Source organism: Oreochromis niloticus, linkage group LG9, assembly GCF_001858045.2.
Source record: "Oreochromis niloticus isolate F11D_XX linkage group LG9, O_niloticus_UMD_NMBU, whole genome shotgun sequence".
In the NCBI taxonomy this organism is placed as follows: domain Eukaryota; kingdom Metazoa; phylum Chordata; class Actinopteri; order Cichliformes; family Cichlidae; genus Oreochromis; species Oreochromis niloticus.
In genome coordinates, this window is record NC_031974.2 from 17,193,723 (window position 1) to 17,218,458 (window position 24,736).

General features: G+C 39.9%; 3 protein-coding genes across 5 annotated transcripts; 1 reads left to right on the top strand and 2 right to left on the bottom strand.

The window, feature by feature from the left end:
- Positions 1–5: 5 nt before the first annotated feature.
- On the bottom strand, positions 6–4,621 carry uba5 (ubiquitin-like modifier activating enzyme 5). Of its 3 annotated transcripts, XM_003439217.4 has the most exons (13): positions 4,495–4,621; positions 3,682–3,872; positions 3,501–3,546; positions 2,486–2,575; positions 2,264–2,373; positions 2,090–2,176; positions 1,921–2,005; positions 1,719–1,823; positions 1,482–1,609; positions 1,255–1,390; positions 1,061–1,136; positions 866–972; positions 138–508 (listed from the first exon to the last, which is right to left on the bottom strand). In XM_003439217.4, the coding sequence occupies exons 2-13, from the start codon at positions 3,843–3,845 to the stop codon at positions 431–433; spliced, it is 1,212 nt and encodes a 403-aa protein (XP_003439265.1). In that variant the 5' UTR covers positions 3,846–3,872; positions 4,495–4,621; the 3' UTR covers positions 138–430. The 3 variants fall into 3 exon arrangements, with proteins under 3 accessions (XP_019218647.1, XP_025766337.1, XP_003439265.1); XM_019363102.2 differs by lacking the exon at positions 4,495–4,621 and having other exon boundaries at positions 6–508; positions 3,682–4,004; XM_025910552.1 differs by lacking the exons at positions 3,682–3,872; positions 4,495–4,621 and having other exon boundaries at positions 6–508; positions 2,491–2,575; positions 3,501–3,548.
- Positions 4,146–24,713, top strand: acad11 (acyl-CoA dehydrogenase family, member 11). Its single transcript, XM_013276978.3, has 20 exons — positions 4,146–4,399; positions 4,503–4,602; positions 6,218–6,343; positions 6,556–6,717; positions 6,823–6,987; positions 7,070–7,211; positions 7,383–7,504; positions 7,693–7,799; positions 8,056–8,167; positions 8,518–8,595; positions 8,990–9,128; positions 9,519–9,626; positions 11,205–11,303; positions 21,255–21,324; positions 21,951–22,036; positions 22,155–22,226; positions 22,376–22,530; positions 22,894–23,010; positions 24,201–24,310; positions 24,391–24,713. Exons 1-20 carry the CDS (start codon positions 4,278–4,280, stop codon positions 24,503–24,505), a joined length of 2,307 nt encoding a protein of 768 aa, XP_013132432.1. The 5' UTR covers positions 4,146–4,277; the 3' UTR covers positions 24,506–24,713.
- On the bottom strand, positions 15,267–21,034 carry ackr4b (atypical chemokine receptor 4b). Its single transcript, XM_003439216.5, has 2 exons — positions 19,589–21,034; positions 15,267–17,247 (listed from the first exon to the last, which is right to left on the bottom strand). The coding sequence occupies exon 2, from the start codon at positions 17,238–17,240 to the stop codon at positions 16,134–16,136; it is 1,107 nt and encodes a 368-aa protein (XP_003439264.1). The 5' UTR covers positions 17,241–17,247; positions 19,589–21,034; the 3' UTR covers positions 15,267–16,133.
- Positions 24,714–24,736: the final 23 nt, after the last annotated feature.

Below are 24,736 nucleotides of genomic sequence, written 5' to 3' on the forward strand. Positions count from 1 at the left end.
ACATGTCCATCTAATAAATACTTTATTGAGACAACTTGAACATTGTTCTGTGATGTTGCAGGAAACATTTCTTCTTTTTTTTGTGGATGTTGAAAAGTTGGGACACACATTCGGTAAGCAGAACACTAACTGATATCTTCAGGTTTATTGATATGTAATTAGAAAATGTTCCCATTTCAAGTGCTAAACACTTTACCATGTCAGCAAATTACATATCTGATGTTTTTTTGTGTGTGTGTTTTTATTTCCTGTGTGTGAAATACCATAAGCAGCATTTATCATGCATTCCACATCTCCAGCGGTTAGATGAACTCATTCTTTAACTGCTTGTATCATACAGCAACTGGCATTTTCGCAATGATGTTGGAATGAACAGGCAAGAAAAGGTTAGTCTCATATTAACAGCAGAAAAGCACCTTCAGATTGTTTCCTACAGTTTTTTCATCTGAGCCATTAATTCTTCAAGGCTCTGTTCAGTCTCCTCCACCGTCTCGCCATCTGCTTTTTCCTAGTTCAAAGACGAGAAAACAATCCAGAGAATGTTGAATCAGAATTGAGTTGAATTGGCGTCATAGTCAAGACAAACACTAAAACGTTACAACAAAATGCCGCTTTTTTAGAAATTTTCTTCGAGCCCAACAGTACTTCACAGTACTTTCATTTAAAAGTAGTATGGAATGAAAGTAAAACTGAAGAGTCGCTAAAAGTCACTTAGTGCTGTAAATATTTGACGTCACCATTATTACTTGAGCCAAAAAAAAGTATTTGATATAAATGTCAGTATATTTTTTTAATTCTTGAGCTTAACCCATACAGGGCTCCTAGTTAGGTGTTTCAAAGCTGTGGTATCTTAAAGAGTACTAACCTCAGTTGGAATGGTATAAGCCACTGTGATGCCTTCTGGGAGGTCGGGCACAGTACCTGAAGCAGCCTTTAACTCTTCTTCAGTCACCTCTGATACCAGTTCAATACCTGCGCAGCACATTTTTGTATGTTAACGCACATTAATCCACACAAACTATGTTACAGTTAGGACACTGTACAAGTTTCTTTTGCTCACCCCATTCATTGTCTTCATGTACAACCTCCTCCTCTTCCTGTACGACCTCCACTTTGGGCCGCTCTGCTTCTTTCCTCTGAACAGAAAACCAATGAGTAAGGTTAGCTTTTCTAACACTATATAAAAGCACTGAGAATTGAGAATTTAATCAGTCTTGTAATCCTGTTACATGAGCAAACAGTGAGCATGCACACCTTGTACTCCTCCTGTTGTCTCCTGCAGTGACGGTCATTACACTGGGGGTTAGCTTTCATTGCCATGGCAGGGAAGAAGTCCTGCATGGCATTGTAGCCAAGATAATAACTGACAGTACCAAACTTTAGAAGATATCTGGAAGACAAAACATTTAATAAATTCTATTGAACTTCACTTTACACTTTTAGATTTGAACCTGCCCAGAAAAAAATGAAAATAAACCTACTTGAGGACATTTTGCACAAGGAGACCTGCCACAACACCCATGGTTGTTGGTAAACTGGCAGCACACACCCCCTCCCGTTTTAGAGTCTTCTCATCAATGTTGGCTGCCACCACAAGTGGAGGAGCACACTAAGAGAGAGTGTGTTATACGGTTTTAGAATGCAACTACATTTTTCAGTAAGAGCTGGACATCATCGTATTGCAAAGATATGTTGTTGTTATTTAAGCATGAGCATACAGCGAAGCAGGCCGTCTCCCCAGGAATGATGAGCTGGATGTGTCCTGACACAGCATTCTCACTGACACCAGACTCCATCCAGATCTGACCTAGTTCATTGCAGGCCTGAAACAAACACCAAAATGAATTCAACTTGTAAGAGTGACATGTATTTTTTTTAAATCTCTTTTTTTGTGTGACATTGACATGTATACACACTCACTGTATTGATGGCCATTCTGGCCTCAAAGTTGTCCACACAGCTCAGGACCAAATCCACTGGTTTCCCTTCTTCCAGCCCTCCATGACTGAAAACACACAGAGTTATTTGCTGGTGCAAAAAAAGGGACAGAGGAAGAAAACTACATAAAATATACAATATGAGTGCTAACCTGATACGATCCATGAAATGTGTAAAATTTTCCATCGTAGTAATGTTGTAGTTATGGGTTTCAAATGACACGTCTGGATTGATGTTTCTGTTTGGGGAAAAGGGAAGTTACATAAATTTGAAAGAAAGTGAATGGCTTTAGTGGAAAAGTGGATATCTGTTGACAACAGTGTACCTGAGTGTGTGTTCTGCTGCTTCCACTTTGCTGAGGCCTGCTTGGTGAGGCTGGAAGAACAGCCTGTTCATATTGGCCAGCTCTACTTTATCATAGTCAAAAAGGAGCAACTGGGATGCCACAAAATGAGAACAAACCATGGTAAAGGTAAAATCAGCACAGATGGACATGGATTTAAATTTAAATCAAGTAAAAGTGAAAGATAATGAAAGCTTCTATTACCTTACCAATGCCACATCTAGTGAGCATTTCAGCTGTTACACTGCCAACTCCCCCAACTCCAACCACAGCTACTGTGAATGTCCGAATTCTCTATCAACAAGTTTATAAACAATAGTTACTCACATTTCTCAACACAAAAGCCTCTAACTTTGCTTTGATAGCTACAGTTGTGATCAGAAATTTACATACACTCATCGTGGGGATGAATGTCATTACATTTGGGCTTTTCAGCTTCACCCCAAATCAACACCTAGATGGTTGAACCTTGACAAAATTGGGTGTTCCAGCAGGACAATGATCCCAAACACACATCAAAACTGATTTTGGAATGGATAAAGGAACTAACATAGGCTGCTGGAACGGCCATTCCCAAAGCTTCGACGTCAACCCTGCTCAAAACGTTTTAGTTACATTTACATGCTCAAAATAAACTCTTTTCTCTCTATTTAAAATTAGTGGACTATCCCTAAAGGCTGGGTCTGTGCCACGAAACCAACAAATTTATATTAACTCTACCAATCAAACCAAGAAGAGTGGCCAAATATCCAGTGAGAGTTATGGCAAAAACTTGTTGAGGTTCAACTAGCATAGAGACATTTAAACAAGTATTAGTACTAGTAGTACTTTTTTATTTACTTAATGTATGTTTTGAACCTGTGTGGATTAGACAAAATCCAACATGAATTCAATCTTATGAACCCAATTTTTGTTTTGTAAATGATTAAAGATGTATCTTACAATCATTCCACCCCAGAAAAACAACAGATCAAAGAAATCATTAAAAGCCCCAAATCACCACGACATTCGTGGTCATAATAAGTGTATGTAAACATCTGTATGTAATCATGCTATTATGAATATCGGGTTTGGGTTTCTATATACATATATCGCTAGATAAAAGGTAATTTAATGTTGTATCAGCAGTTTGTCTTTATTGCTTATTATGAAATATGAACACTTGGAAGGGAGAGCAACCGGAAACTGTGCAGTATTAAAATAAAAAATTTGAACATACCTCGTAATCATCTACGATGCCCATTCTCTTTAAAGCCATGAGGCGACTAAAATAAAAACACAGCTGAGATTAGCTTGTGGTGTATGACTCACAGGAAGGCGTCGGCTCTCAACATAGTGAACCGTCTACACAAAAATCAACTAAAAGGCATATAATGAATACATTTAAAAAACAAACTTACCTGTACGGGTTGGAATCCACAACTTCGGCGCTCATTTTGTCAATTTTCGGTCTATTTAGTGCCTGACTGTGAGCATCTTCTGCGGCACACTGCTTCTGCTTACACTTTATCAGCTCATTCTCCAACTCTCTCACCCTCAACTTCAGCTCCTCCACTGTCGCCATCAGGAAAACAGTCGAAGGCTAAACTATGTAAAAGAAATAATAATGTTGTAAACAAAAACGTAAATTTATAAAACCCACAGGAATCAGCACAGAAAGTACACGTCTTCGCTGCTCAAACCAGCTGTCAGGATGTGTGTTCCCGTTAACAGTGTTCGTGCAGAAAACGAGCACAAACACTCTACAGTGTTCCCGCATCACCAGTGGATTGTTTAAACCTTTATTTTATTATTTTATTTTAGTATTGAAAATCTTCCAGTCATTAGTTTTTAAAGGTTTTATAATTTTATGAATTTGTGACAATAAATTAACTTTTAAGGGGCGTTACCTCGTTGTGCCTATCGATAAACGGTCCGACCATCATATCAATAATGCTAAACGTAGCTAGCGCAACGATACATCTGGCAATGATTAATCCAGGGTTATAACTGCGAAATGGAGGAACCGACAACTCCTGTACGGCAGCAGCATAAATTCAATGTTGGCAGGCTTCAGAGATATCTGACTGCCAAGACACTTTTGTCAAACAATGGCACCCTGACTGTCAGACAGTACAGGTAAGGTAGCCAGGTCTGGCTTCATTTTTTAGTATCAAAGTTAATCTTGTGCAAATGTTTCGTCTGCTGATAACATGCTAAGGACGCTCTCTTATCTTTTCAGTGCTGGTCAGTCAAACCCAACTTTCCTAATCCAGACGCCGTCAAACAGTTATGTTCTCAGGAAGCAACCCCCAGGTGAGCTGTTGCCAGGAGCTCACAAGGTAAGGCTCCCCCCCCCCAGTTATTATAGTTTTGGTTAAAAAATAACTAAAATATTGTCAATATCCTGAGTTAGTTTCCTCATTTAAATTTTTACTATTTTAAATGGATAGGTTTAGTTTGTTTTTATGTGTTCTCCTATAACTTTTATATATGTTTTACTTCCCAGTCTGAATAAACAAGCTGCAATGCTTCCTCATGCTGTCTGTGTTTTAGTTTAGTTTGGGTTAAATGGTGAATCACTCACTCAGCACTTATCCAGTTCAGGGGGGCTGGAGCCTGCCCAGCCAGATGTGTTTTTAATTCATTCTTTAATTCATTCTGACTATTTTTGGCATCAACCACAACCTCAAGTGGTAAACAGCAAATAAATGAATAAATAAAGCTGCGGGATATTTATTTACATTAGGATTGTGGGTAGGTTAAGATGACCTGCTGAAGTTCATTCCAAGCGAGACAATGGGAAAGAGGTGATTTAAGTGACTTTTAAGGTGGTATGGTTGTTTTTGCCAGACAGGTTGGTCTGAGTATTTTAGAAACTGCTGATCTACTGGGATTTTCCTGCATATGCATACCTAAGGTTTACAGAGAATGGTCAGAAAAAGAGAAGATATCCAGTGAGCAGGATTTATCTGCTCTGAAGTGCTGTGTTGACATCAGAGGTCAGAGTAGAATAGACTGACTGCTCTGAGCTGATAGGAAGGCATAGGCAACTCAAATAACCACTTGTTCCAACCAAGATATCCAGAAGAGCATCTCTGAATGCACAACACATCGAACCTTGAATTAGATAGTTTACAGTAGCAGAAAATCAAACCGGCGCACCACAGTCACATACAATACAATAAAGCACGATTGGGATGTGGTGGAACCAGAAATTCAATCATAGACGTGCAGCTGACAAATCTGCAGCAACTGTGTGATATCATGTCAGTATTGATAAAAAAATCTCTGAAGAATGTTTCCAGCACCTTAATGACTCTGTGCCACAAAGAATTAAGGCAGTTCTGCAGGCATAAGGTCGTCCAATCAGTATTCGCAATGTGTACCTAATAAAGTCTTCATCCTTTATAGTTTAGTTTTATGGTTGTATAATAACCTTGTTTTGACCACTGAAATAGTTGACAAATGCATCTTTACATAGCACAGTGGTGTTGTGCATCAGTTAACAAGTCACAAGTTTATTTTTCAGCCTTGATCTTTTTTTAGTGAGAATTGTTTTTTTTACATGGTTTGACTGCAGCATTTACATATTTGACCAGAAATGGGAATATGTGAGTCAGGGAGCGCTTAATGATAAAAATAAGCTCAAAAGTTTTACAAAAATGTTCCTGGCCACAAATCTGAGCAGTCATTAGACGACAATGTAGCAGATTTCCTGGAAACAATTATGGAATTATTTTTTTTTATTATGTGGTTAGGATATAACCAAGTTGGCTATGTTGAGTTTGGATATAGTTATTAGTTATAAAAATTAAGCTATTTTTTTTAAATAACCTGAATGAATACATTTATATCTAATGAAAGCTTCATACGTATTACTTATGTTTAATACTAAATGTTGCTTTACAGGGTGAAGTTATCTCATAGGAGGGGATTTTTCTGCTTCGTTCGCAGGTGGATAGGGAGTATCGAGTGCAGAAGGCCCTCTTCTCTGTTGGTTTCCCTGTGCCACAGCCCCTTCTGCACTGCGCTGATATTAAAGTCATTGGAACAGAGTTCTACTTAATGCAACATGTGAAGGTACTTTTTTTTTTTTTGCACTTACGGGTCACAAGTCCCTGAATCTAATATTGTTGTAGTTGTTTTGCTTGACTTGGCTCTAAGTCTCATCGGTAAAAGGTTTAAATTGCCTTTCCTTTTCTTGCCAGTGTATTTTAGTGCGAGCTTGTGCTCTCATTAGAGATGAAAATATTATTTTTGTTTGACGGCAATCATGCAATTCTGTTTATTAGGGGCGCATATTCAGGGATCTTCGTCTACCTGGAGTGAGTCCAGCAGAGAGAACAGCTCTGTATGTGGCTGCGGTGGAAGTCCTGGCAAAGCTACACTCACTGGATCTGCCATCACTGAACCTTGAAGCATATGGAAGAGGGCCAGGTTATTGCAGGAGACAAGTCAGTTAACACAACATTCATTAAATCGAAGTCATTTGACTGTTTATTTGATCTGGAACTCAATCAAGATTTGTGAAATTAAAGAATGTCTTTTTATCTGTAAAGGTTTCCACCTGGACCAAGCAGTACACTGCAGCGGCCCACAGAGACATTCCAGCCATGAATGAACTGTCTGATTGGTTGATGAAGAATCTACCAGCCAGTGACAATGAGGTGACCCTTGTCCACGGAGATTATCGACTGGATAACTTAATATTCCATCCAACAGAGGTACACTTTCTCTGATCTTTGTTTTTAGACCTTTGCTACATTTGTCTGTGAATACTTCACAAAGTCTGTTTTATGTGATAAGGCGCGTGTGATAGCTGTGTTGGACTGGGAGCTTTCTACCACTGGACAGCCCCTGGCAGATCTGGCCTACTTCCTTATGCCACATTACTGGCCTGCAAGTCTCAGCGTTATCAGCACGATGGGCAGTTTAAAAGGAATAGAGGGTAATGCCAAAAAATGTTGATAACTCTGAGAGTGATTAACATTTATAGACAGTGGAAAAACAGATTTATTGTTTTCAGAAATTTGTATTTGATTATGATTTTGTCTCTGTTCTTTATTTGTTTATGTCTGCTCACAGTCTTGTCCCTGTGATCTTATTCCTCATTGAGCAGGTATCCCAACTGTGGGAGACCTGATCTCCATTTACTGCAGGTGCCGGGGGATCCCCCCTGCATTGCCACAACTGAATTTCTACTTGGCCCTGTCTGTCTTTAAAATGGCAGGAATTGCCCAGGTTTGTACCAAATTTCAACAGTAGGCTGATTTTTTTTTTTTTTTTTTTTTTTACTGGCATACAGTATTGTGCAACCCACAGCACCACACCTCATTTCTTTATATTTAATTAAAAGTAATAGACAAGCACATAATGTAGTCACTTAATCTTTCATTAAAATTAAGAAATTATTATTTGTTTTTTCGTAGGGGATCTACGCTCGTCACCTCCTGGGTAATGCCAGTGCACCGAATGCAGCTCAGTTTGGCCAGTGTGTGGAGCCCTTGGCTAAGGTTGCCTTGCAGCTTGGGCAAAGGTAGTTTTCAGTAATGAATGAATTCATTGTGCAGCAATGCACTGATATCCTTTGACACATTCAGAAATACGTTTAGCATAAACACTCTGCTATAGCAGGAATATTTTCAAAATTCTTTGTCACTGAAGGTCAAAAAAACTGATAGATCCCACCTGTTGATCATATGTAAGACAGCTGCAGTTGGAATTTGGCACCCAGCTGTTGCTTCTGATATTCCCTGTTAGAATTTTAACATTTGAAATGTGTTTCATGCCAGGCCCCTCACAGGTCCAACAAAAGACAGATTGTTTCTCCAGACAGCTAAAGGTCAGGCTGTTCTCCAGCAGGTCAAAGATTTCATGAGACAATATGTGCTTCCTGCTCAGAAGGTCAGTTCCAAGAGCTGCCAAGAACAGAGGGGTTGTGTTTGCATTGATGAAATTTTAACTTGTGTACATAGCAGTTCGTTTCTTCACTGAAGGCTAATAAAATAGAGTCAAAGAACAATGTGTCTCCTGGTTACATAAAATATGCTGCATACTGGCATATCACATGGCAGGGCTTTGTAGCATTCTCACGTAAAGTGAAACAGATGAAGAACCACAAGCTCTTGCATGAGACTATCTCTACATGAATATATTGTTGAGTTGATGTTACCATTGAGTGCCTGTAATGCTTGTAGCATCAACATGAACTCACTTGACAATTCACTTTGTGGAAAAATATTGTTGTTCCTTAGGAGGTTGCACAGTATTACACCAAACACGCCGAGTCTCCACAGAGATGGCACACCCCTCAAATTATAGAGGATCTGAAGGTATGTGGGGTTGATTTCTTTTGTTTTTGTTTTTTAAACTTAGTAACTGAGTCTCTTTTTTACACAAATCCTACATAAAAAATGACAGGACATAAGGGGAAAAAAACCCAAAAACAAAAAATACAACCACATGTGATAGAGAGCTGTCTAAGATCAAGTATTAGTCCAGAAAGTTCACCACCCAAGTTTATTTGACTCTTGTGTAAACAGCACACCTGAGACAGCCAAGCACTGCAACCCATCATTAGTATTTAGCGTTTGAACAAAATTACTGTTATTTGTGTCTGCGTGGATCTGTTCCAAGTTTTGGAGCTCTGCTTATCATCAGCATAGACAGGGAAAGAAGCCGTGGCTTACATTTTCACTCTGTATAATAGTGTGTGTCTGTGTGCAGATTAAAGCCAGGGAAGCCGGGCTGTGGAACCTGTTCCTGCCTGCAGTCAGTGGACTCACCCAGCTGGATTATGCCTATATTGCTGAAGAAACCGGTCGCTGTGTGTTTGCCCCTGAAGTCTTTAACTGCCAGGCTCCTGGTAAAATATCTACATCAAAGACCTTTGATAATATTACAGATCAATTTAATTCCTTACTTTGCTCTACTAGGATGGGCTTGCTCTTTGTATATAGAAGCTAGACTGCATTTTCTCTCCTTTTTTTTTTTTTTTTTTTTGAGTAGTATTCTCTCTAGTCAGGAAAAAGACTCTCCAGATGTCAACATTTCAGCCTTGTTTTAGTCATAACACTCCATTTTGGGGTTTTAAAAATATATCTTCCAAACCACACAAAAATCTCCAGATTCAGCTTTTTAAGGTATTTATTTCTTAGAAAAATCAAATCAGTCTTCCACGAGAGCATAAAGGTTCCCAAATTCAGCTAGTAATTACTGGAAAATTATGACTATATATAAATATTTTTTTCCACAGACACAGGAAATATGGAAGTGCTTCACATGTTTGGCAGTGAGGAGCAGAAGAAGAAATGGCTGGAACCTTTACTCAGAGGAGAGATTCGCTCCTGCTTCTGTATGACAGGTAATGCCAAGAACAGGTCACAAAAAAATGCTTAGAGAAAAACATACCAAAATCTGTGTTGGTGATTGAAAACAAAGTTTTTGGAATCTGTCGTATCTATAAGCATAGCTTTCTTGGTGTAGTTTGGAACACTTTCTGTTATGAATTCATAAAATTTCTTCCCTTTTCCAAAGTATTTCTAATGTTCACTTCTCAAAATATATGTTGTGGTCTTCAGTCACATTGTTTTCCGCCAAGTGCCGATTGTGGTCTTGATTAGGCTAAGTTATAGAAGGCATGGCTGCTACTGACTGCGTGAAAGGCCCTTCACACGCCAATAACAAACACGAGATCCCGATGAGTAATTTCTCCCTGTTTTGTTCTCTTTTGCTTTTAATGCTGCCTGGAAACGGCGACATGCTGCTGCCAGAGGTGATTACGGTGGTTTTGAACATCCTTGTGTTTTTCTTATAAACACATAGACATTAATGGTGTTTTGGATACGTTTTTTGTAGTCAGATTCCAGTATTGAGTGAGCTCCAGTATTGAGCACTTCAGTCTGAAGTGCTGAAGGAGCCAGACATTCTTGTCATTTATTTAAAGTGGTTTTGATGAGTTCTCAAGGTTTTCTGGAGGTCTTTTAAAGTTGTCTTCATTTTCATTGCAGTTCTTATACCTGACCATTTTCAGAGGAATGTTTTTTTCCTTCCTGTTTGTTTGTTAAGCCACTTGACACTGACCTATGAGTCATTTCAGTGCTAAAAGGCACCCAGTTCAAGGGTTGAACCAGTGCTGTGTCTACTCATAAGAGACAACTTGGCAAAGAAACACTATTGCAGGCAGCCTGTTGCAAAAACACATAATTTGTTCTCATGTCTTTATTTGAACACGGGTTAACATGGGTTTTGCCATCAGATCCTGATCCACCATGAAATACCATCTGGAGAGCATCTGATTGGCAGCTGCTTCACTTTTTATCATGACAATGATCCCAAACACACTGCCACTGCAGCAAAAGTATATCGGGATAGAAAAGCACACAGTGGGACGCTATCAATCATGCATTGGCCTCCCCAGACCGCAGACCTCAACATTATTGAAGCAACGTGGGATCGTCTTGACAGAGACGGAAACAAATGGCAACAACATCCAAAGAAGAGCTTTGAATGTCCTTCAAGACGCCTGGAGAACTATTCCGGAAGACTACTAATCAAATATTGATTTTTCAAACCTGTCAAAATTGTCAAAATATGTTTTATTTCCATGTATGTTTGCACATTTTTAAATACATCACTGCAACCATTTTCCTAGCAAAATCTAAAGAAATTAGGGATTGCTTAGCACTTTTGCACAGTACTCGATTACACTGGATGAGGAGGAGAACCCTTTGTCGTGCACTGATAAATAATTCAAACTTCTGGTAACGTCTGCTGTATATTTGAACCCTTTGGCCGTGAAGGGAAGCTTAAGAAAATTTGGGTTACCAGACGTGTAAAGACATGAGTCTGAGTTGAGTTTCATTGAGTACTGTGATATGTTATCAGTGACTATTCTCGTGGTACTTCCTGTAAAGTAGATATGCTGTGGTCCCCTCCTCAGAACCTGATGTGGCCTCCAGTGATGCAACCAACATGGAGTGCAGTCTTCACAGGGATAAAGACGACTACATTATAAACGGGAAAAAATGGTGGAGCAGCGGTAAGTGTTTCTTTTTTTAGCTGGTATTTGTTTGTTCATTTGTCTCCTGGAGACATCAGCTTTGGCAGAACTGCCACAAAAGCAGTTTGGGGTGTTTTTACTGTTTTGTCAACGATGCATCTATGTACGAAACTTGAATGGGGGCCAAGTTTGAAGATGGGTGTGCTCCAGCCCATGTGTACTGAGTTTAGGATGCCGGAAGTAACTGGTTTTGCTGTTATCTTATAGCTTTGTTTGTTCCCGTCACCATGGTAAATTGTGGCCTTGGAGATTCTTAATGTTGCAGGGAGTAACCCACAGGAATTTTGTAGTATGCTGATGTCAGCTGGAAAATGTCCCAAGTTTGCAAGATTAATGAAATGTTGCAGGTGTGATTTGACATAAACAGCAGGCCTGAGTGCAACAGCTACAGAGAAGAAATTAGTGCTGTGGCTCGTGTGATTTCATTGGCTAAAGTCTGTAAACACCAAGCAGTTGTTTTATCACAATCTCTGCTTTAAAATATTTTAGAGCAAGTCCCCGTAAACCAAAGAATGTTTTTAAAAGGGTGAACCTGAAAGTGCTGTTGATCATAAATTTCTTAAAGAGCCTTTCTCAGTAAGAGATGAGTTTATGCAATCAAGATGTTACTGTAGCAAAGCAGCGCAGAGATGCATATCAAACCAAAGTGCGAACATATGGACAACAAAAAAGGGCAACAGACTCTTGCAGGAAGGATTATATAACATAAATAATTTTAAAAGCCAGAAAAATCTTGGCTTCATGCCTTTCTGAGAACCTTGGCTTCAGTTTTCCAACAGGTTGAACCAGTATAGAATCATGGATCAACTGGCATTTTATTTCTAAATGATGAGTCATTACAGATGACTCAAGTTGAAGAGACAACAAAATGGCCTTAAAATCCTAAAATAAAAGCACTGCTGTAAACAGTTGCAGTGCCCCGAAAAAATATTTGCCTATTTCTCCATTTTTTCCATATTTGTCAGACTTGTGTTTTTTAGATCATCAAACAAATGTGACGTACATCACCCCTACTCTAAAGAAACTCAGCTGAGAAACAAAGTCATCAACGTCTATCAGTCTGGAAAGTGTTACAAAGCCATTTCTAAGGCTTTGGGACTCCAGTGAACCACACTGGGAGCCATTATACACAAATGGAAAAAACTTGGAATAGTGTGGAACCTTCCCAGAAGTGGCCAGCCTACCAAGAGCACATCAATGACTCTTCCAGGAAGTCACAAATGAACCTAGAACGTCATCTAAAAAACTGCAGATGTCATTTCCCTCAGTTATGGTCAGAATTCATGATTCAACAGTAACAAAGAGACGGGACAAAAATGACATGTGTGGGAGAGTTCAAGGAGAAATCCACTGGTGACCAAAAACACACAAAGGCTTATCTCACATTTAACAAAAAAGGCCATCTTGATGATTCTTAAGACTTTTGGGAAAATATTCTGTTGACTGATGAGACAAAAGTTGAACTTTTTGGAAGGTTTGAGTACATCTGGCATAAAACTAATACAGCATTTCATAAAAAGAATATCAGCAGCATGGTGATAGTAGTGTGGTGATCTCGACAACTTGCCTTAACTGATGGAAGAATGAATCTGCTCTCTAGCAGAAAATCCAGAACAAGAATGTGAAGCTCAAGTATTGGAAACACAGTGAAACGAACCGTTGAAAGGCTTAAAAAAACAAAAACCAAAATGAAGGTTTTGGAGTATTGACTTAAATCAGATTGAGATGTTTTGCTATAAACTTAAACAGGCCGTTTATGCTCGAAAAACCTCCAGTGTGGCTGAATTAAAACAGCTCTGCAAAGAAGAGTGGGCCAAAATTCCTCCACAGTGATATAAAAGACTCAGAGCCAGTTATAACAAAAGCTCGATTGCAGTTCTTGCTGCCAAGAGTGTCCAAACCAGTTATTAGGTTTAGTGGGGGCAGTTACCTTTCCACACTGGGTTAGGTAGGTTTGAATTTTAAAAAAAATGTTTTAACCTTAATAAATTAAATTTACTGGGTTTATATTTGCCTAATATTAAAAATGGATTGATGATCTAAAAGATGCAAGTGTGACAAATATGCAAAAAAAAAAAAATTAAATCCAGAAGCTGCAAATACTTTTTCACAGCACTGTAAGATCTTAGATCCACTAAATCAGCTGACATCAGCTTACTTCCAACTGAATCATTATATACGAGTCATAATGAAAGAGACACGAAATCGTAAAATAAACGTGCTGTTGCAAACATTTACAACTGTTGGGTAAATCTTACTAACACTGCATTCATGCTCGCAGGCACGTGTGTAGGCGCTCGGTGCTGTGTGTTAATGCTCTGGAGGTTAACAGAAATCTGTGACTCATGTGTGAATCACTGTTCTTCTTGGTCATTTGGACTGTCTTTGATCGTGATAGTTAAATGTCAAAAACTCAGAGTAGTGGTTTTGTTTTCCGCTTAACCTCCTTAGACCCGAATGACGCCTCCAGAGTCTGTGTACTCCGAGGGCTTTATTTCCAACTGAAATGAAAGCTGTGGCTTGTTGTTTTTATTAATTGGAATTTCTTTTCGCAACTGAAAGCTTGAAATGCTGCGGTTTTTAAAAAATAAATTGAGCAGAATTTCTGCAGCTCATCATTTTTATCTAGTGCACTTTATCATTCATCGGTGGTTATGTTGGCGTTTTCGAATGTTTTTCTTTTGACTGGAAGTGAAAATTCCATCAGGAGAAACAAATCTTCTGGGGTTATGAGAATTTCCTTTCCTTCCATGAATATATCTCTCGGTCGGAAAAGAATGTGGGTGTGATTGTGGGCTCTTTCATACTTTGTGTGACCCATTGTTGCTTTTGTTGCAAAACGTATGATACTTGAGTGGAAATCAGTCTTTTCTTTTTTTTGTTCTTTTCTTTTTCTTTTTTGTTTTTGCAGTGAGACAAGATTTCCAGATATTCAATCCAACTTTACTTCGAACAAAAGTAGAAGTGAAACCAGTGGTTATTGTATTCACGTATTTTATTTTTATGGAAGGCGTTTCTATGGTAAAACTCATTTTTTCCAATCACAAAAGAAATATGAACTGCCAGTTCCTCATTGGTGTGCTATGGGTGTTTTCCACAATATGCTTTCCAAGGTTCTTGGGAATCCTTAAAGAGATGGAGCTCTGCCTTTATTTGTGCAACATTGTTTCCAATAACAGAAACTACAGACTTTTTCATGCTGTATTGCGTCATAATCGAGCATTCCTAGTTGCGATCTCTTGACTGCTGCTTTCTCTTAGAATTACCCATCATAACTAAAACCTACTGAAAATAATTTAATGTCTCTTAAATTAAAAATAAAAAATGCTGTCCATAATCCACACGCACTATAAGATGATACCGCTTTCCTCTTTTGCTTTCCCTTTTTTTCTAAAGCTGTGTGGCGCAAAAGGCAGTTTGTTGCTAGACGTTTCCAGTGCAGCTTTGCGGTGTGGAAGCTATTTAAGCTGGTCCCATAGGCATGTTAATGCACTACAATGATTCCCAGACGTTTAGTGTTTTATCTTCAAGCCATAGGCGTTTGTATTTGCATACACACTCACACAAGCGGAGCTGATATACATGCTTTTCATTATTAGCAGTAGCTGTGAGATTGTCAGTGGAATTATAGAAGACATAAACATTTTGGCTTCTGTCAGGCCAAAATATGAGTAAGTCCAAAAAAAGGGAGCACTGTTGTCTTACAGCAAGCAGGTCCTGAGTTCAACTCCAACACCATCTGGCCAGGCTGGGTTACTGTTCAGGAAATAAAAAGACGAAAACACCTATCCAACCGTATTTTCGCCATAACTTTCAAAGGCATTGTTCAGGTAAGCGGAATCATCTAGGATTTGGGGCTTACTTTGGCTTATGTTGTCTTATGATATGCACCTTTAATACGGTTGCTTATCCAGTCGTTTCTCTGTTTAGAAATTATTCAACTTGTGGCCTAAACATGTGCTAGACACACTTAGTTTGGGGATCTAAGGCATTGCTCTGGAAAAGAATGACTAACAAGAGGGAAAGAATGGTAAACAATGAATTCATGTTTGTCTTTGATGTTCAGGAGGTACTTGTGGTAATTGCGATCAACAGATTTTGAGTCTTCTTTGTTGTTGTGTAAAAAGGCTTGAGTAAACTTTGACCTCTTGGTTTCTCGCCCTTCCTCAGCAAAGGGCTGAGCCTGGATTCTAAGTTTGAAGCGTAATCTGGAAAAAACTGTGGATTGGGTTTTACTGCAAGCTATAAAACTTGTGTTATTGAAAGGATAAAAAGGAGATTAGATGAAAACAGCAGTCGCTCTTTAAACTTCTCCGCACAATATTCAGCTTTGATAGCATGGTGGGGTGCTTCCTGCCGGTTGCTGTCCTGTCTTTGCTTGCCAAATGTTTTTCCACTCGATGGGTCACCCACCCACTGTGCAGTCAAGTCATCCATCATCCCAACCCAAAACCACGGGATGTAATGAAATGAGACGCAGATGAGCTCGTTTAAGGTGGCGTAGACGATGAAGCTGTATTAGATTTGTTGCAAAGAACTCGAGAACGAGCGCATCAGCTGCACTCAGTTGCGACAGATGCATGCTATTGAAAACTTTCTTTTATTTAACAAAATACATAATTTATACAAAATACTTTGCTGGTTAGTGCATATAAATTCACTGTACATACACAATTATTAAACAGAGAATTAACATTTATGCTTATGGGCATCTGTCTTGCATATTAGGAAGGGAACGTAAATATATTTATACTGTGTACGTGCAATTTTGTATGAGAGTTTACAAAAAATAGACGCATGTTTTGAGTCTTAAATAGTAAAGGTGCTGGTGTCTTGTTCTTCTGAATCCGACTGGGATTGGGTTTGATTACACGCTTGGAGCGCAATCTCCACGGGTTCCTCGTTGACGTGTCTCTGGTGCCTCCCAAGTCGCTGTCCAAGGTGCTTGGCAGTCTTTAGAACGTGACTCCTGAAGGACGACCCCATGAAGGCGTACAACAGCGGGTTAATGCAGGCGTGGGTGAGAGCCAGGCTTTCTGTCACCTGCATAGCGTGATCCAAGCCCTTGCTGACATCACAGTCGGTCACGAGCATGTAAATGATGTCCATCGCTCGGCAAAGCTTGACTACCGTGTAGGGCAGCTGGGTGAGCAGGAATACGGCCACCACAGCCAGGAGGACACGCAGGGCTCGCCACTTTTTCTCTCGTCGCACCGCGACGGCCTTACTCAGCGCCAGTCCCACTCGGCAGTAGCACACCACCATGACCAGGAAAGGTATCACAAATCTCAGGATCACCTCAAGCAGCTCCAGGGAAGCCTTTGCAGGTCGGGCCATGCTATGCGGGTAGATGGCTGTGCAGCTAATCCTGTAATGGGTGTGCTTCACTGTGGAGAAGATAAGTTCAGGAAGGCCGAGAATGCTGGCTGTAGTCCACAGCATGAGGCACACCAGGGACCACTGTCTCCTGACTTGGGATCCGGTGCCAGCTCTGCCCGTTGGATTTTTGGTTACAGCGCGGTAGCGATCCACGCTGATGCACGCAAGCATCAGCATGCCGCAGCTGAAGTTGGTGCTGTAGAGGAAGGATGTGAGCTTGCAGGCTGCCGTACCCAGCATCCACCCGTGGACAGCATCAGCCGCCCAGAAAGGCAGGGTGAAGAGAAGCAGCAGGTCTGAAATGGCAAGGTTGAGGATGCACACATCTGTCAGGGTTCGCAGTTTCAGCCGTGACGTGTAAACCACCACTACCAAGGCGTTTCCCGCCAGGCCAACTATCAGAGCCAGGGCATAGATGACCGGAAGGAAGACGCCGGCAAAGGAACGGACTGTTTCCTTGTCACAGATGGTGTGTTCATAATTGTAGTCGTAAGTTTCATTTGAATCATCGTCGTGCTGATAGTCAAAGTCGGCCATACTTATTCTGTGGGGAAAAAAATACAAGAGAAAAAAAAAGAGAAAGATTTCTTTAAAAACTGCACTTTTTTATTTGGTAATGCTGTGGTACAGTTTACTGTGAGTACTAACAATTCAGTTCTTGTCCATCATTAACATGTGTGGCATCATTTAACAGAACAAGAGCGAAGAGTATTTGTAAAACTGCCAGCACCCCCCCCCCCCCCCCCCCCCTTTTTTTTTTGTACCAGGACCAGGAACAGGAAAGGCGAGTTCTTTGTGTGTTCTACATCACAGGAATCTTTCCTGCATGGTTTCCCTAATTGCTTTAGCTCAGCCTGTCAGAAATGAGTTTGTGGGCTTGAATAAACTCAGTAAACAACTCCAGTAGGAGAAAAAAGAGAGACAATAGAGTTACACATCTTCTAGTGACGTTTTTGAATTGAATTACTTTGTATTCCAGTGGGTGCTGAGTGATCTACACACTCCAGAAAATGGTAGCTTTTGATTTGCTAATCCTTTAATTACAGGGAAAAAAGATGTTCTGCAAACTAATGATGTCTATTATGCAATTCACAGGACTTTTTCTGTGTGTGGGGGTGGGGGGGTTAACACCAATCCATTTTCTGGTCTTTTTTTAAAGTTTAGTCAGGAGGAAGTATGCGGAGAAAGACCTGAGGATGTCATGCGAGTGTGGGATCTTTTTCTGCCAGATTAAAATCCAGGATGTTGGTTTTTACGATATGTGGAATTTGCTGGTCCAACAGGATGTCCTATTGATGTGACTCTTTCATTCAGATTCATTGTTGTGTTAACCAAGCTGTTCCCTGCCAGTAGGGATCTCACTTAAGGATTAGCAAGTGGAATACTGTGCCTGCGTGGATACGGTTACTGTCTCAAACAGATACTTTTTTTTTTCCTGTTTGACCCAATAATCCCTTGAAAAAATTAACTGAGCTTCAAGGACAGATCTTGCATTGTTCCCCTGGATATTAGAAACCATAAATCCCTTTTCATTCAGGTTTTTATTCATTTCCTGAGGAAGAAGAATTTAGGAAAGTGCGAACTCCCAACAGCAAAACACATTACGTGGCGGATGATGTAACTTCTGGCTGAGGACCAAGAGGTGATGCATTGAATATTTTGCACGTCAAGAGCATTTTTGGCAACTCACACTTGTTACAAAGATGACAGCAGTCCCTTAACGAACCATATAACAAGTGTCTCTCTCCTGAATTGGAAGTAGCAGTTACTGAAGCAGATGTTCACTGGAATGTTCAGAAAAAATGTCAAATATTGACTGTTGGCAACAGATGGGCTTCATGTGTCAGGTGTTTGGGTTTTTTTCCTGATTTTCTTTTTTTGTTTGTTTTCACAGCAGCTATTTGGCTGTTTGGGCTTCACTAGTCAAATTAATTTAAAAAGATTTAAATGATTTTATTATCAATTATATGTGTACTGCACATACATGTAGAATAAAAAGAATTAAGAAAATGTAAAACGATAAAAGGACACTCCAGGGAAGATCTTTTAAAAACACAGTAGTGGCATTAGTGCAAATAACGTAATGCAAGATGATGTAAATGGGCATATAATAGATATACATAATATTATAAATAAATAGAGCAGCTTATAATATACACATACAATAGCAGATATGACACTAGGATATACATCTACAAATACATAGAAAATGTATTTAGGTAAAAACTTTGGTAGTTGAGTAAAGTTGTCAGAATTGTTTTGGTAACATACATGAGTAATGATATCGCAAATGCAGGTGATTTTATTGTTGTATAAAGAGAACTCGATCGAAAATATATGAATATTTTTCAGTCATTTTTCTGCATGCGGGAATGGGAGTGGCATTATTGTGTACACCTTCTATGAATTTGTGCATTTTATAATCTTTAGTTAAGCAAAATCTATGACGCAAAACTTGATATAGTCCAACAATGCTTATAGTAATAATGATATACTAACTGTATTTAGGTAGAAGAGTAAGAGAACAGTTTGATTACAAAGAGCTATGCGCTCAGGAGAAAAGCAGAGCAACACAAACCTAACACAACAGTGTTATTGAGGTAATATAAAGAAGCTTAGTCATAAAATATATACCAAGCAGGACTTTGACTGTGAGTCAAAGACTAAAGTTAACCGTTCACTAAGTAAAACAACAATGCACAACATCCCACATATTTCTATGTATAATAAGTATATGTGAAATGTAGCTACATATATTTAAGGTTGTAGTTTAAAGATGTAAAAATGTAATATTAGAAACAAACAAAAATCTCAAGACATATTTTTAAGGAGTATATCTCCTTAAAAATTCACGGGTATGAAAGAAAAGTCAAAAATCCTCTTACCGTGTTTGTGTTCCTGTCCAAGAACCGTAGAGTTAACAGTGATCCGTTTATTGTTGTGTATTCTGAGGAAAAATGTTGCATTCACTCTGGCACTGCAGTGACTAATCTCTGCTTCAGCCAGCCCCACTCCCTTCACTTCTGACACTGTAGGAGCGTGTCCCTTCACCACGTAACACAGACGTTGCATTTGTCAGTGTGAGTGCGTGTGCGCACGCGCGTGTGCGTTTGAGTGTGGATCAGGTTCAAGGAGGGATGTCTAAGACGAATACAAATTCCTTGAGTCGTCTGCACAGCACAGAATATGAAAACAATGCACCATATAAAGACAGGCTGTTTTTCATTCGCTGGTAAATTATGAACTTATGCTCTCTTGAGCCTCTTACACACAGGGAGTGCCTGTTGGTGGTTGTCCTTTTCTTTTCTTTGTACATACTTTACCGGCCTCACTCCTAGTAGCAGCAGCTTTGGTAATTTGAAATATAAAAGTGAAACTAGAGTAATGTTTTTTGCTTTTTTTCTACTATTTCCTTATTTTTGCTTCCTCAGAAACGCTCGGCTATTTTTTTTGGCTCTCCCACACTCTTTCACTTCTTGTATATAAATATATCAAACAAAAATATACAAGACAATTGGATTTGGGCCAGAAATAAATAATGAAATGTATCCATAAAAATTCCAGCCAGACAAAGAAAAGGAACATTAGTTTTCATTAGAGGGGAAAAAGAGCCTTTAGCTATGTTAAAATTGCATATTGACTTGATATATTTTTTCCTGAAAAAAACAACTGCATATCATCCTGTCAGGAAATCTAATTACTGGGTTGGGAAGGTTTAAATTCATACCAGGGATGATAGGACATGCATGGGCATGCTTTGGATCATGGACCGTTATGTAAGGGTTCACAGGAAAACCTCACCTGCCTCTGGGCCAAACGGGCTTTCCTAAATGTGTTTTATGGGTGGTGTCTGCTGTAAATTTCGTGTTTGCTACAGTCTGAGGATAATCAGTTACTGTTTGTTTGCAGTTCTGTAGCCAGAGAGTAAATGCAAAACCTCAACCCCTGTCAAATCAAGTTTAAGAATTCACATGCTCTCACGCGTGGTTTTCGTGTTGTGAGAGCTCTTAAACTAAAGATGTCTGCTGCTGTCTGGTGTCCATATGTCCTGTCCAGAGGGGACCTAAGCAGGAAGGCGACACCATCAGTTGGTCACCCTGTTTGTGCCCTTAGGGTTTGTCTCAAAGTGGATTCTCAACCAGGGAAATTCCAAAGGATTCATTGCTCATTCTCGCAGATAGGGCACATTACACATTGCCGCTGTGACCACTTTTGTAATATCTTGTTTAGAGGATCTCGATGATGTGTTTTTTTTTTTTAATCTCCAACTGGTATTATCTGCTCATTGAAGTAATAAAGTTACTGTATTTCAGGAGAGGAAAAAAAAAGACTAACTCAGGAAACCCGTTGTCGTCATTAACATTATTAAGCAGCCACATGGTTGCCACATCCGTGACAGCAAAATTCGCAGTTTCCGGCCACGATAGGGGTCATGGAATGGTTAAGGACAGAGGCAGTCTGAAAAGTTACCAGCCCCATTGTTTTATACCACCAGAAAGCAACGTAACCTGAATGTAAATGACCCACAGGATTTTTGCCTTGTCCCGCCAGGTGCCGGCAATCCCCAGTGCAAAGTGGCCATTGTCATGTGCAGGAGCGGCTCTTGGGATGTAAAAATCAGGTCAGCAGAACCGTTATGTGAAAAATACGTCCACATTTCTTTGTGGGAACAAACACTCAAAGATTTGTTTCTGCTTTTGAGTTTTCTGATGTCATGTTTTTCACCACAATAAGAGGATTTTTATTAGTATTTTTCATTTCTCGTTTTGGTTTTATGTAAGATTGTTTTGTGTGTTCCTTTGAACTTTTTTTAAGAAGCCATTTGTCCCACTAGACTTCCTCTGTTTCTGCTGCCAATATAACTGAAATGGACTTTGCTTAGAGACACGGCCTACTTCCCAGCATGCCCCTTAGCACCGGTCTAGCTTTGTGCCCTGATGTTTGTATAACACATGGGGGGGGGAGTCAGTCTAATGTTGATGCTTGTGTTTGTTAAATTTTTCTTGAAGTTTAATCGGCATAATTTAGGATATTAATTAAAATAAATTCCTAACAACCACACCCAAAATATAATAACTGTTCTCCTTGGTATGTCAGCAGTAAAAGGCACACACCCTTGCTTGCAATGAATGGACAGCAGATTCCCATCAGTATCATATTTATAGCTGCGTGAAAAACCTGTGAAAATGGCGACTATGCTCAAAGTATAATTCCATCACATGCTTCGGCTGTAAACTTGTCTCTTAGGCACAGCCAGCACAGTATGATCCTCGTACCTATGGACACAGCAGGTGTAAAGCTCATCAGACCGCTCACCGTGTTCGGACAGGATGGTAGGTTACCGATAGTCATCTGTCCTTGTTTATTTTTCCCACAGTATGGGCGTGCAGAGATGACATCTGAGCTTTCCTGACACGATTTAATCCTTGTATCTGTTGTATCTGTTCTCAGATGCGATCCATGGTGGCCACTTTGAAGTTCATTTTGAAAATGTGCGCGTACCCGCCTCCAACATTATTCTAGGTAAAAGCCTGTATTGTTTTGTAAATATTCCCAAGAAACAGAATATGTTTGAACAATAAAGCGGTGTTGCCTTGACATTTTGTGAATAAGATAATTACGGCCGCCTCTGTTATCTCACTCTTTCTGTGTTACACTGTTGTGGTTTCAAGGGGAGGGCAGGGGATTTGAGATTGCCCAGGGTCGCCTGGGGCCAGGCAGGCTGCACCACTGTATGAGAGCTGTCGGACTAGCAGAGTTGGCATTGGAGTTACTCTGCCAGCGGGCTGCCACCAGACACACCTTTGGAAAAAAACTGTACCAGCATGTGAGTGAAGCTGTATCTGAAGGAGAGGTTCTCAGAGCTTTGATGGCTTTCTGCCAGTTTTGGGGTGGCAGCATACAGGAGTAGAAAAATATCAGGAAATGGGGTTTATAATAGCAAATTTTGTGCCATTTACAGCTAGGTTAAATTCATTTCTGGATTTGCCAGCATTGGAAATGTTTATTCTGCCTAAATACAAGATATATGAATGACATGTACAGTATTGCAAAGAGAGAACCCAAGAGATACGCCAGATTTAAATCTTGGGGCTGTGGCAGTATGTGCTGAGATATGTCCTACTGTTGACACCTAGTGGACAGCTTTTTAGATGCAGCTTGATGGATCTCTGTGTTATCTGTTGTCCAGGAAGTTATTGCTCATTGGATAGCAGAGTGCCGTCTCATGATAGAGCAGACTCGCCTGCTGACTCTCAATGCTGCTCATGCACTGGATACACTAGGCAGTCGGGCAGCTCGTAAGGAGGTAAGACTATTTTTGACCCTCAAATTAAACCCCCCCCCCAAAACAAACTAAATAAACACATATAAATGTGCTGATATCTAACTTGGGATGGACAATAACATTGTATTTCTAAAACCAATGGCTTCTCTGTTGCATTATGGATATTTTTATTTTTTTTGCAAGTCAGTTTTATCATAACATACACTATATTGTCAAAAGTATTCAATCACTTCCCTTTACACATATGAACTTGAGTGACATCCCATAATAGAGGTGTTTATGGGAATTTTTGACCACTCTTCCAGAAGTCCATTTGTGAATTCCAGTAAAGTTCTTTTGCACCAAACTCCCTAATCCATGTCTTTATGATGTAGCTTTGTGCACTGGTGCGCAATCATGAACAGGAAGGGGACATCCCAAAACTCACACAATGTTGGGAGCTGGAAATTGTCCAAAATGTCTTGGTATGCTAAAGCATTGAGTTCCTTTCACTGGAACTAAGGCGCCCTAATCCCCCCTCCTCCAAACTTGTCACAATCCAGTCGGACAAGTACTGTTCTCCTGGCAACCGCCAAATCCAGACTCATCCATCAGATTCCAGATACTCCAGTCATCACTCAATAACTCCAAACACCAACCTCGCCACTGCTCTTGCACTGGCAGTGTTTTACACCACTGCATCCGACACTTTGCATTGTGCTTGGTGATCTAAGGCCTGAATCCAGCTGGTCGGTAATTTGGAGGCCGGTAGTGATTAACTTTACACAAAGCCTCTGCTGACCCTGCCTGTTTTTTTTTACATGGCCTACCACTTTGTGGCTGAGTTGTTGTCATTCCCAGTCGCTTCCACTTCATTATAATACCACTAACAGTTGACTATGGAATAGTTAATAGCTCGGAATTTCACAAATTGACTTGTTGCACAGCTGGCATCCTATTACAGTACCACACTAGAATTCGTTGAGCTCCTGAGAGCGACCCATTCTTTCATAAATGTTTGTAGAAGCAGTCTGCATGACTAGGTGCATGATTTTATACACCTATGGCTATGGAAGGGATTCAAACACCTGAATTCAATGATTTCGATAGATCAGTGAATACTTTTGGCAATATAGCGTATGCAATCCCAGCTTGAAATCACTGTGGGATGGAATTGGGAAAGCGCTGTGGTCTTTTGAACTCTAACATTCATCTTTATCACTGCCTGCTAGATTGCTATGATCAAGGTCGCAGCAGGAAGAATGGCCTGCAAGGTGGTGGACATAGCCATACAGGTATATGGTGGTGCAGGTGTGTCTGGAGACGTCCCACTAGCACAGATGTAAGTTTGGACCCGTCCCAAAACATAAATGGGTATTTGATAAATGCCTTCCATGATGCCAATATTACATTTGTCTTCAGGTACTCATATGTGCGGACTCTGCGCATCGCTGATGGACCAGATGAGGTGCACCTCTCCTCTATAGCCAATTTGGAACTCAGAGATCAACTAAAGAAGGCACAGGCAAAGCTCTAAAAACATGGCCACAGCTTCATTACGCTGCAGTAAACTATTACTGCCCCGATAAGCATTTCTGGCCTTAAAATGAGATTGCTTGTTTTTCATTCACTATTTGCAAAAACACTGAACTTTAAAATGAAAAACCTTACAGACTACCTACCAACAGACTACCTGTAAAGAAGCACCCTTACATATGTGCCAATTAAAATCAAATAAAACATGATTAAAGTGTCTGCCTCAGCTTTG

What these genes read in the sequence shown, in the direction of transcription:
- uba5 (XM_019363102.2), bottom strand. Translation starts at nt 3,845, where the DNA reads ATGGCGACAGTGGAGGAGCTGAAGTTGAGGGTGAGAGAGTTGGAGAAT. An exon ending in CTAGATGTGGCATTGGTAAG is followed by an intron (nt 2,374 to 2,485) that starts GTAATAGAAGCT and finishes GTGGCATCCCAG; the next exon opens with TTGCTCCTTTTTGACTATGA. An exon ending in ACATGAAGACAATGAATGGG is followed by an intron (nt 973 to 1,060) that starts GTGAGCAAAAGA and finishes TGTGCTGCGCAG; the next exon opens with GTATTGAACTGGTATCAGAG.
- acad11 (XM_013276978.3), top strand. Translation starts at nt 4,278, where the DNA reads ATGGAGGAACCGACAACTCCTGTACGGCAGCAGCATAAATTCAATGTT. An exon ending in CTTTAACTGCCAGGCTCCTG is followed by an intron (nt 9,129 to 9,518) that starts GTAAAATATCTA and finishes TTTTTTCCACAG; the next exon opens with ACACAGGAAATATGGAAGTG. An exon ending in TCTTGGGATGTAAAAATCAG is followed by an intron (nt 21,325 to 21,950) that starts GTCAGCAGAACC and finishes CTTGTCTCTTAG; the next exon opens with GCACAGCCAGCACAGTATGA.
- ackr4b (XM_003439216.5), bottom strand. Translation starts at nt 17,240, where the DNA reads ATGGCCGACTTTGACTATCAGCACGACGATGATTCAAATGAAACTTAC.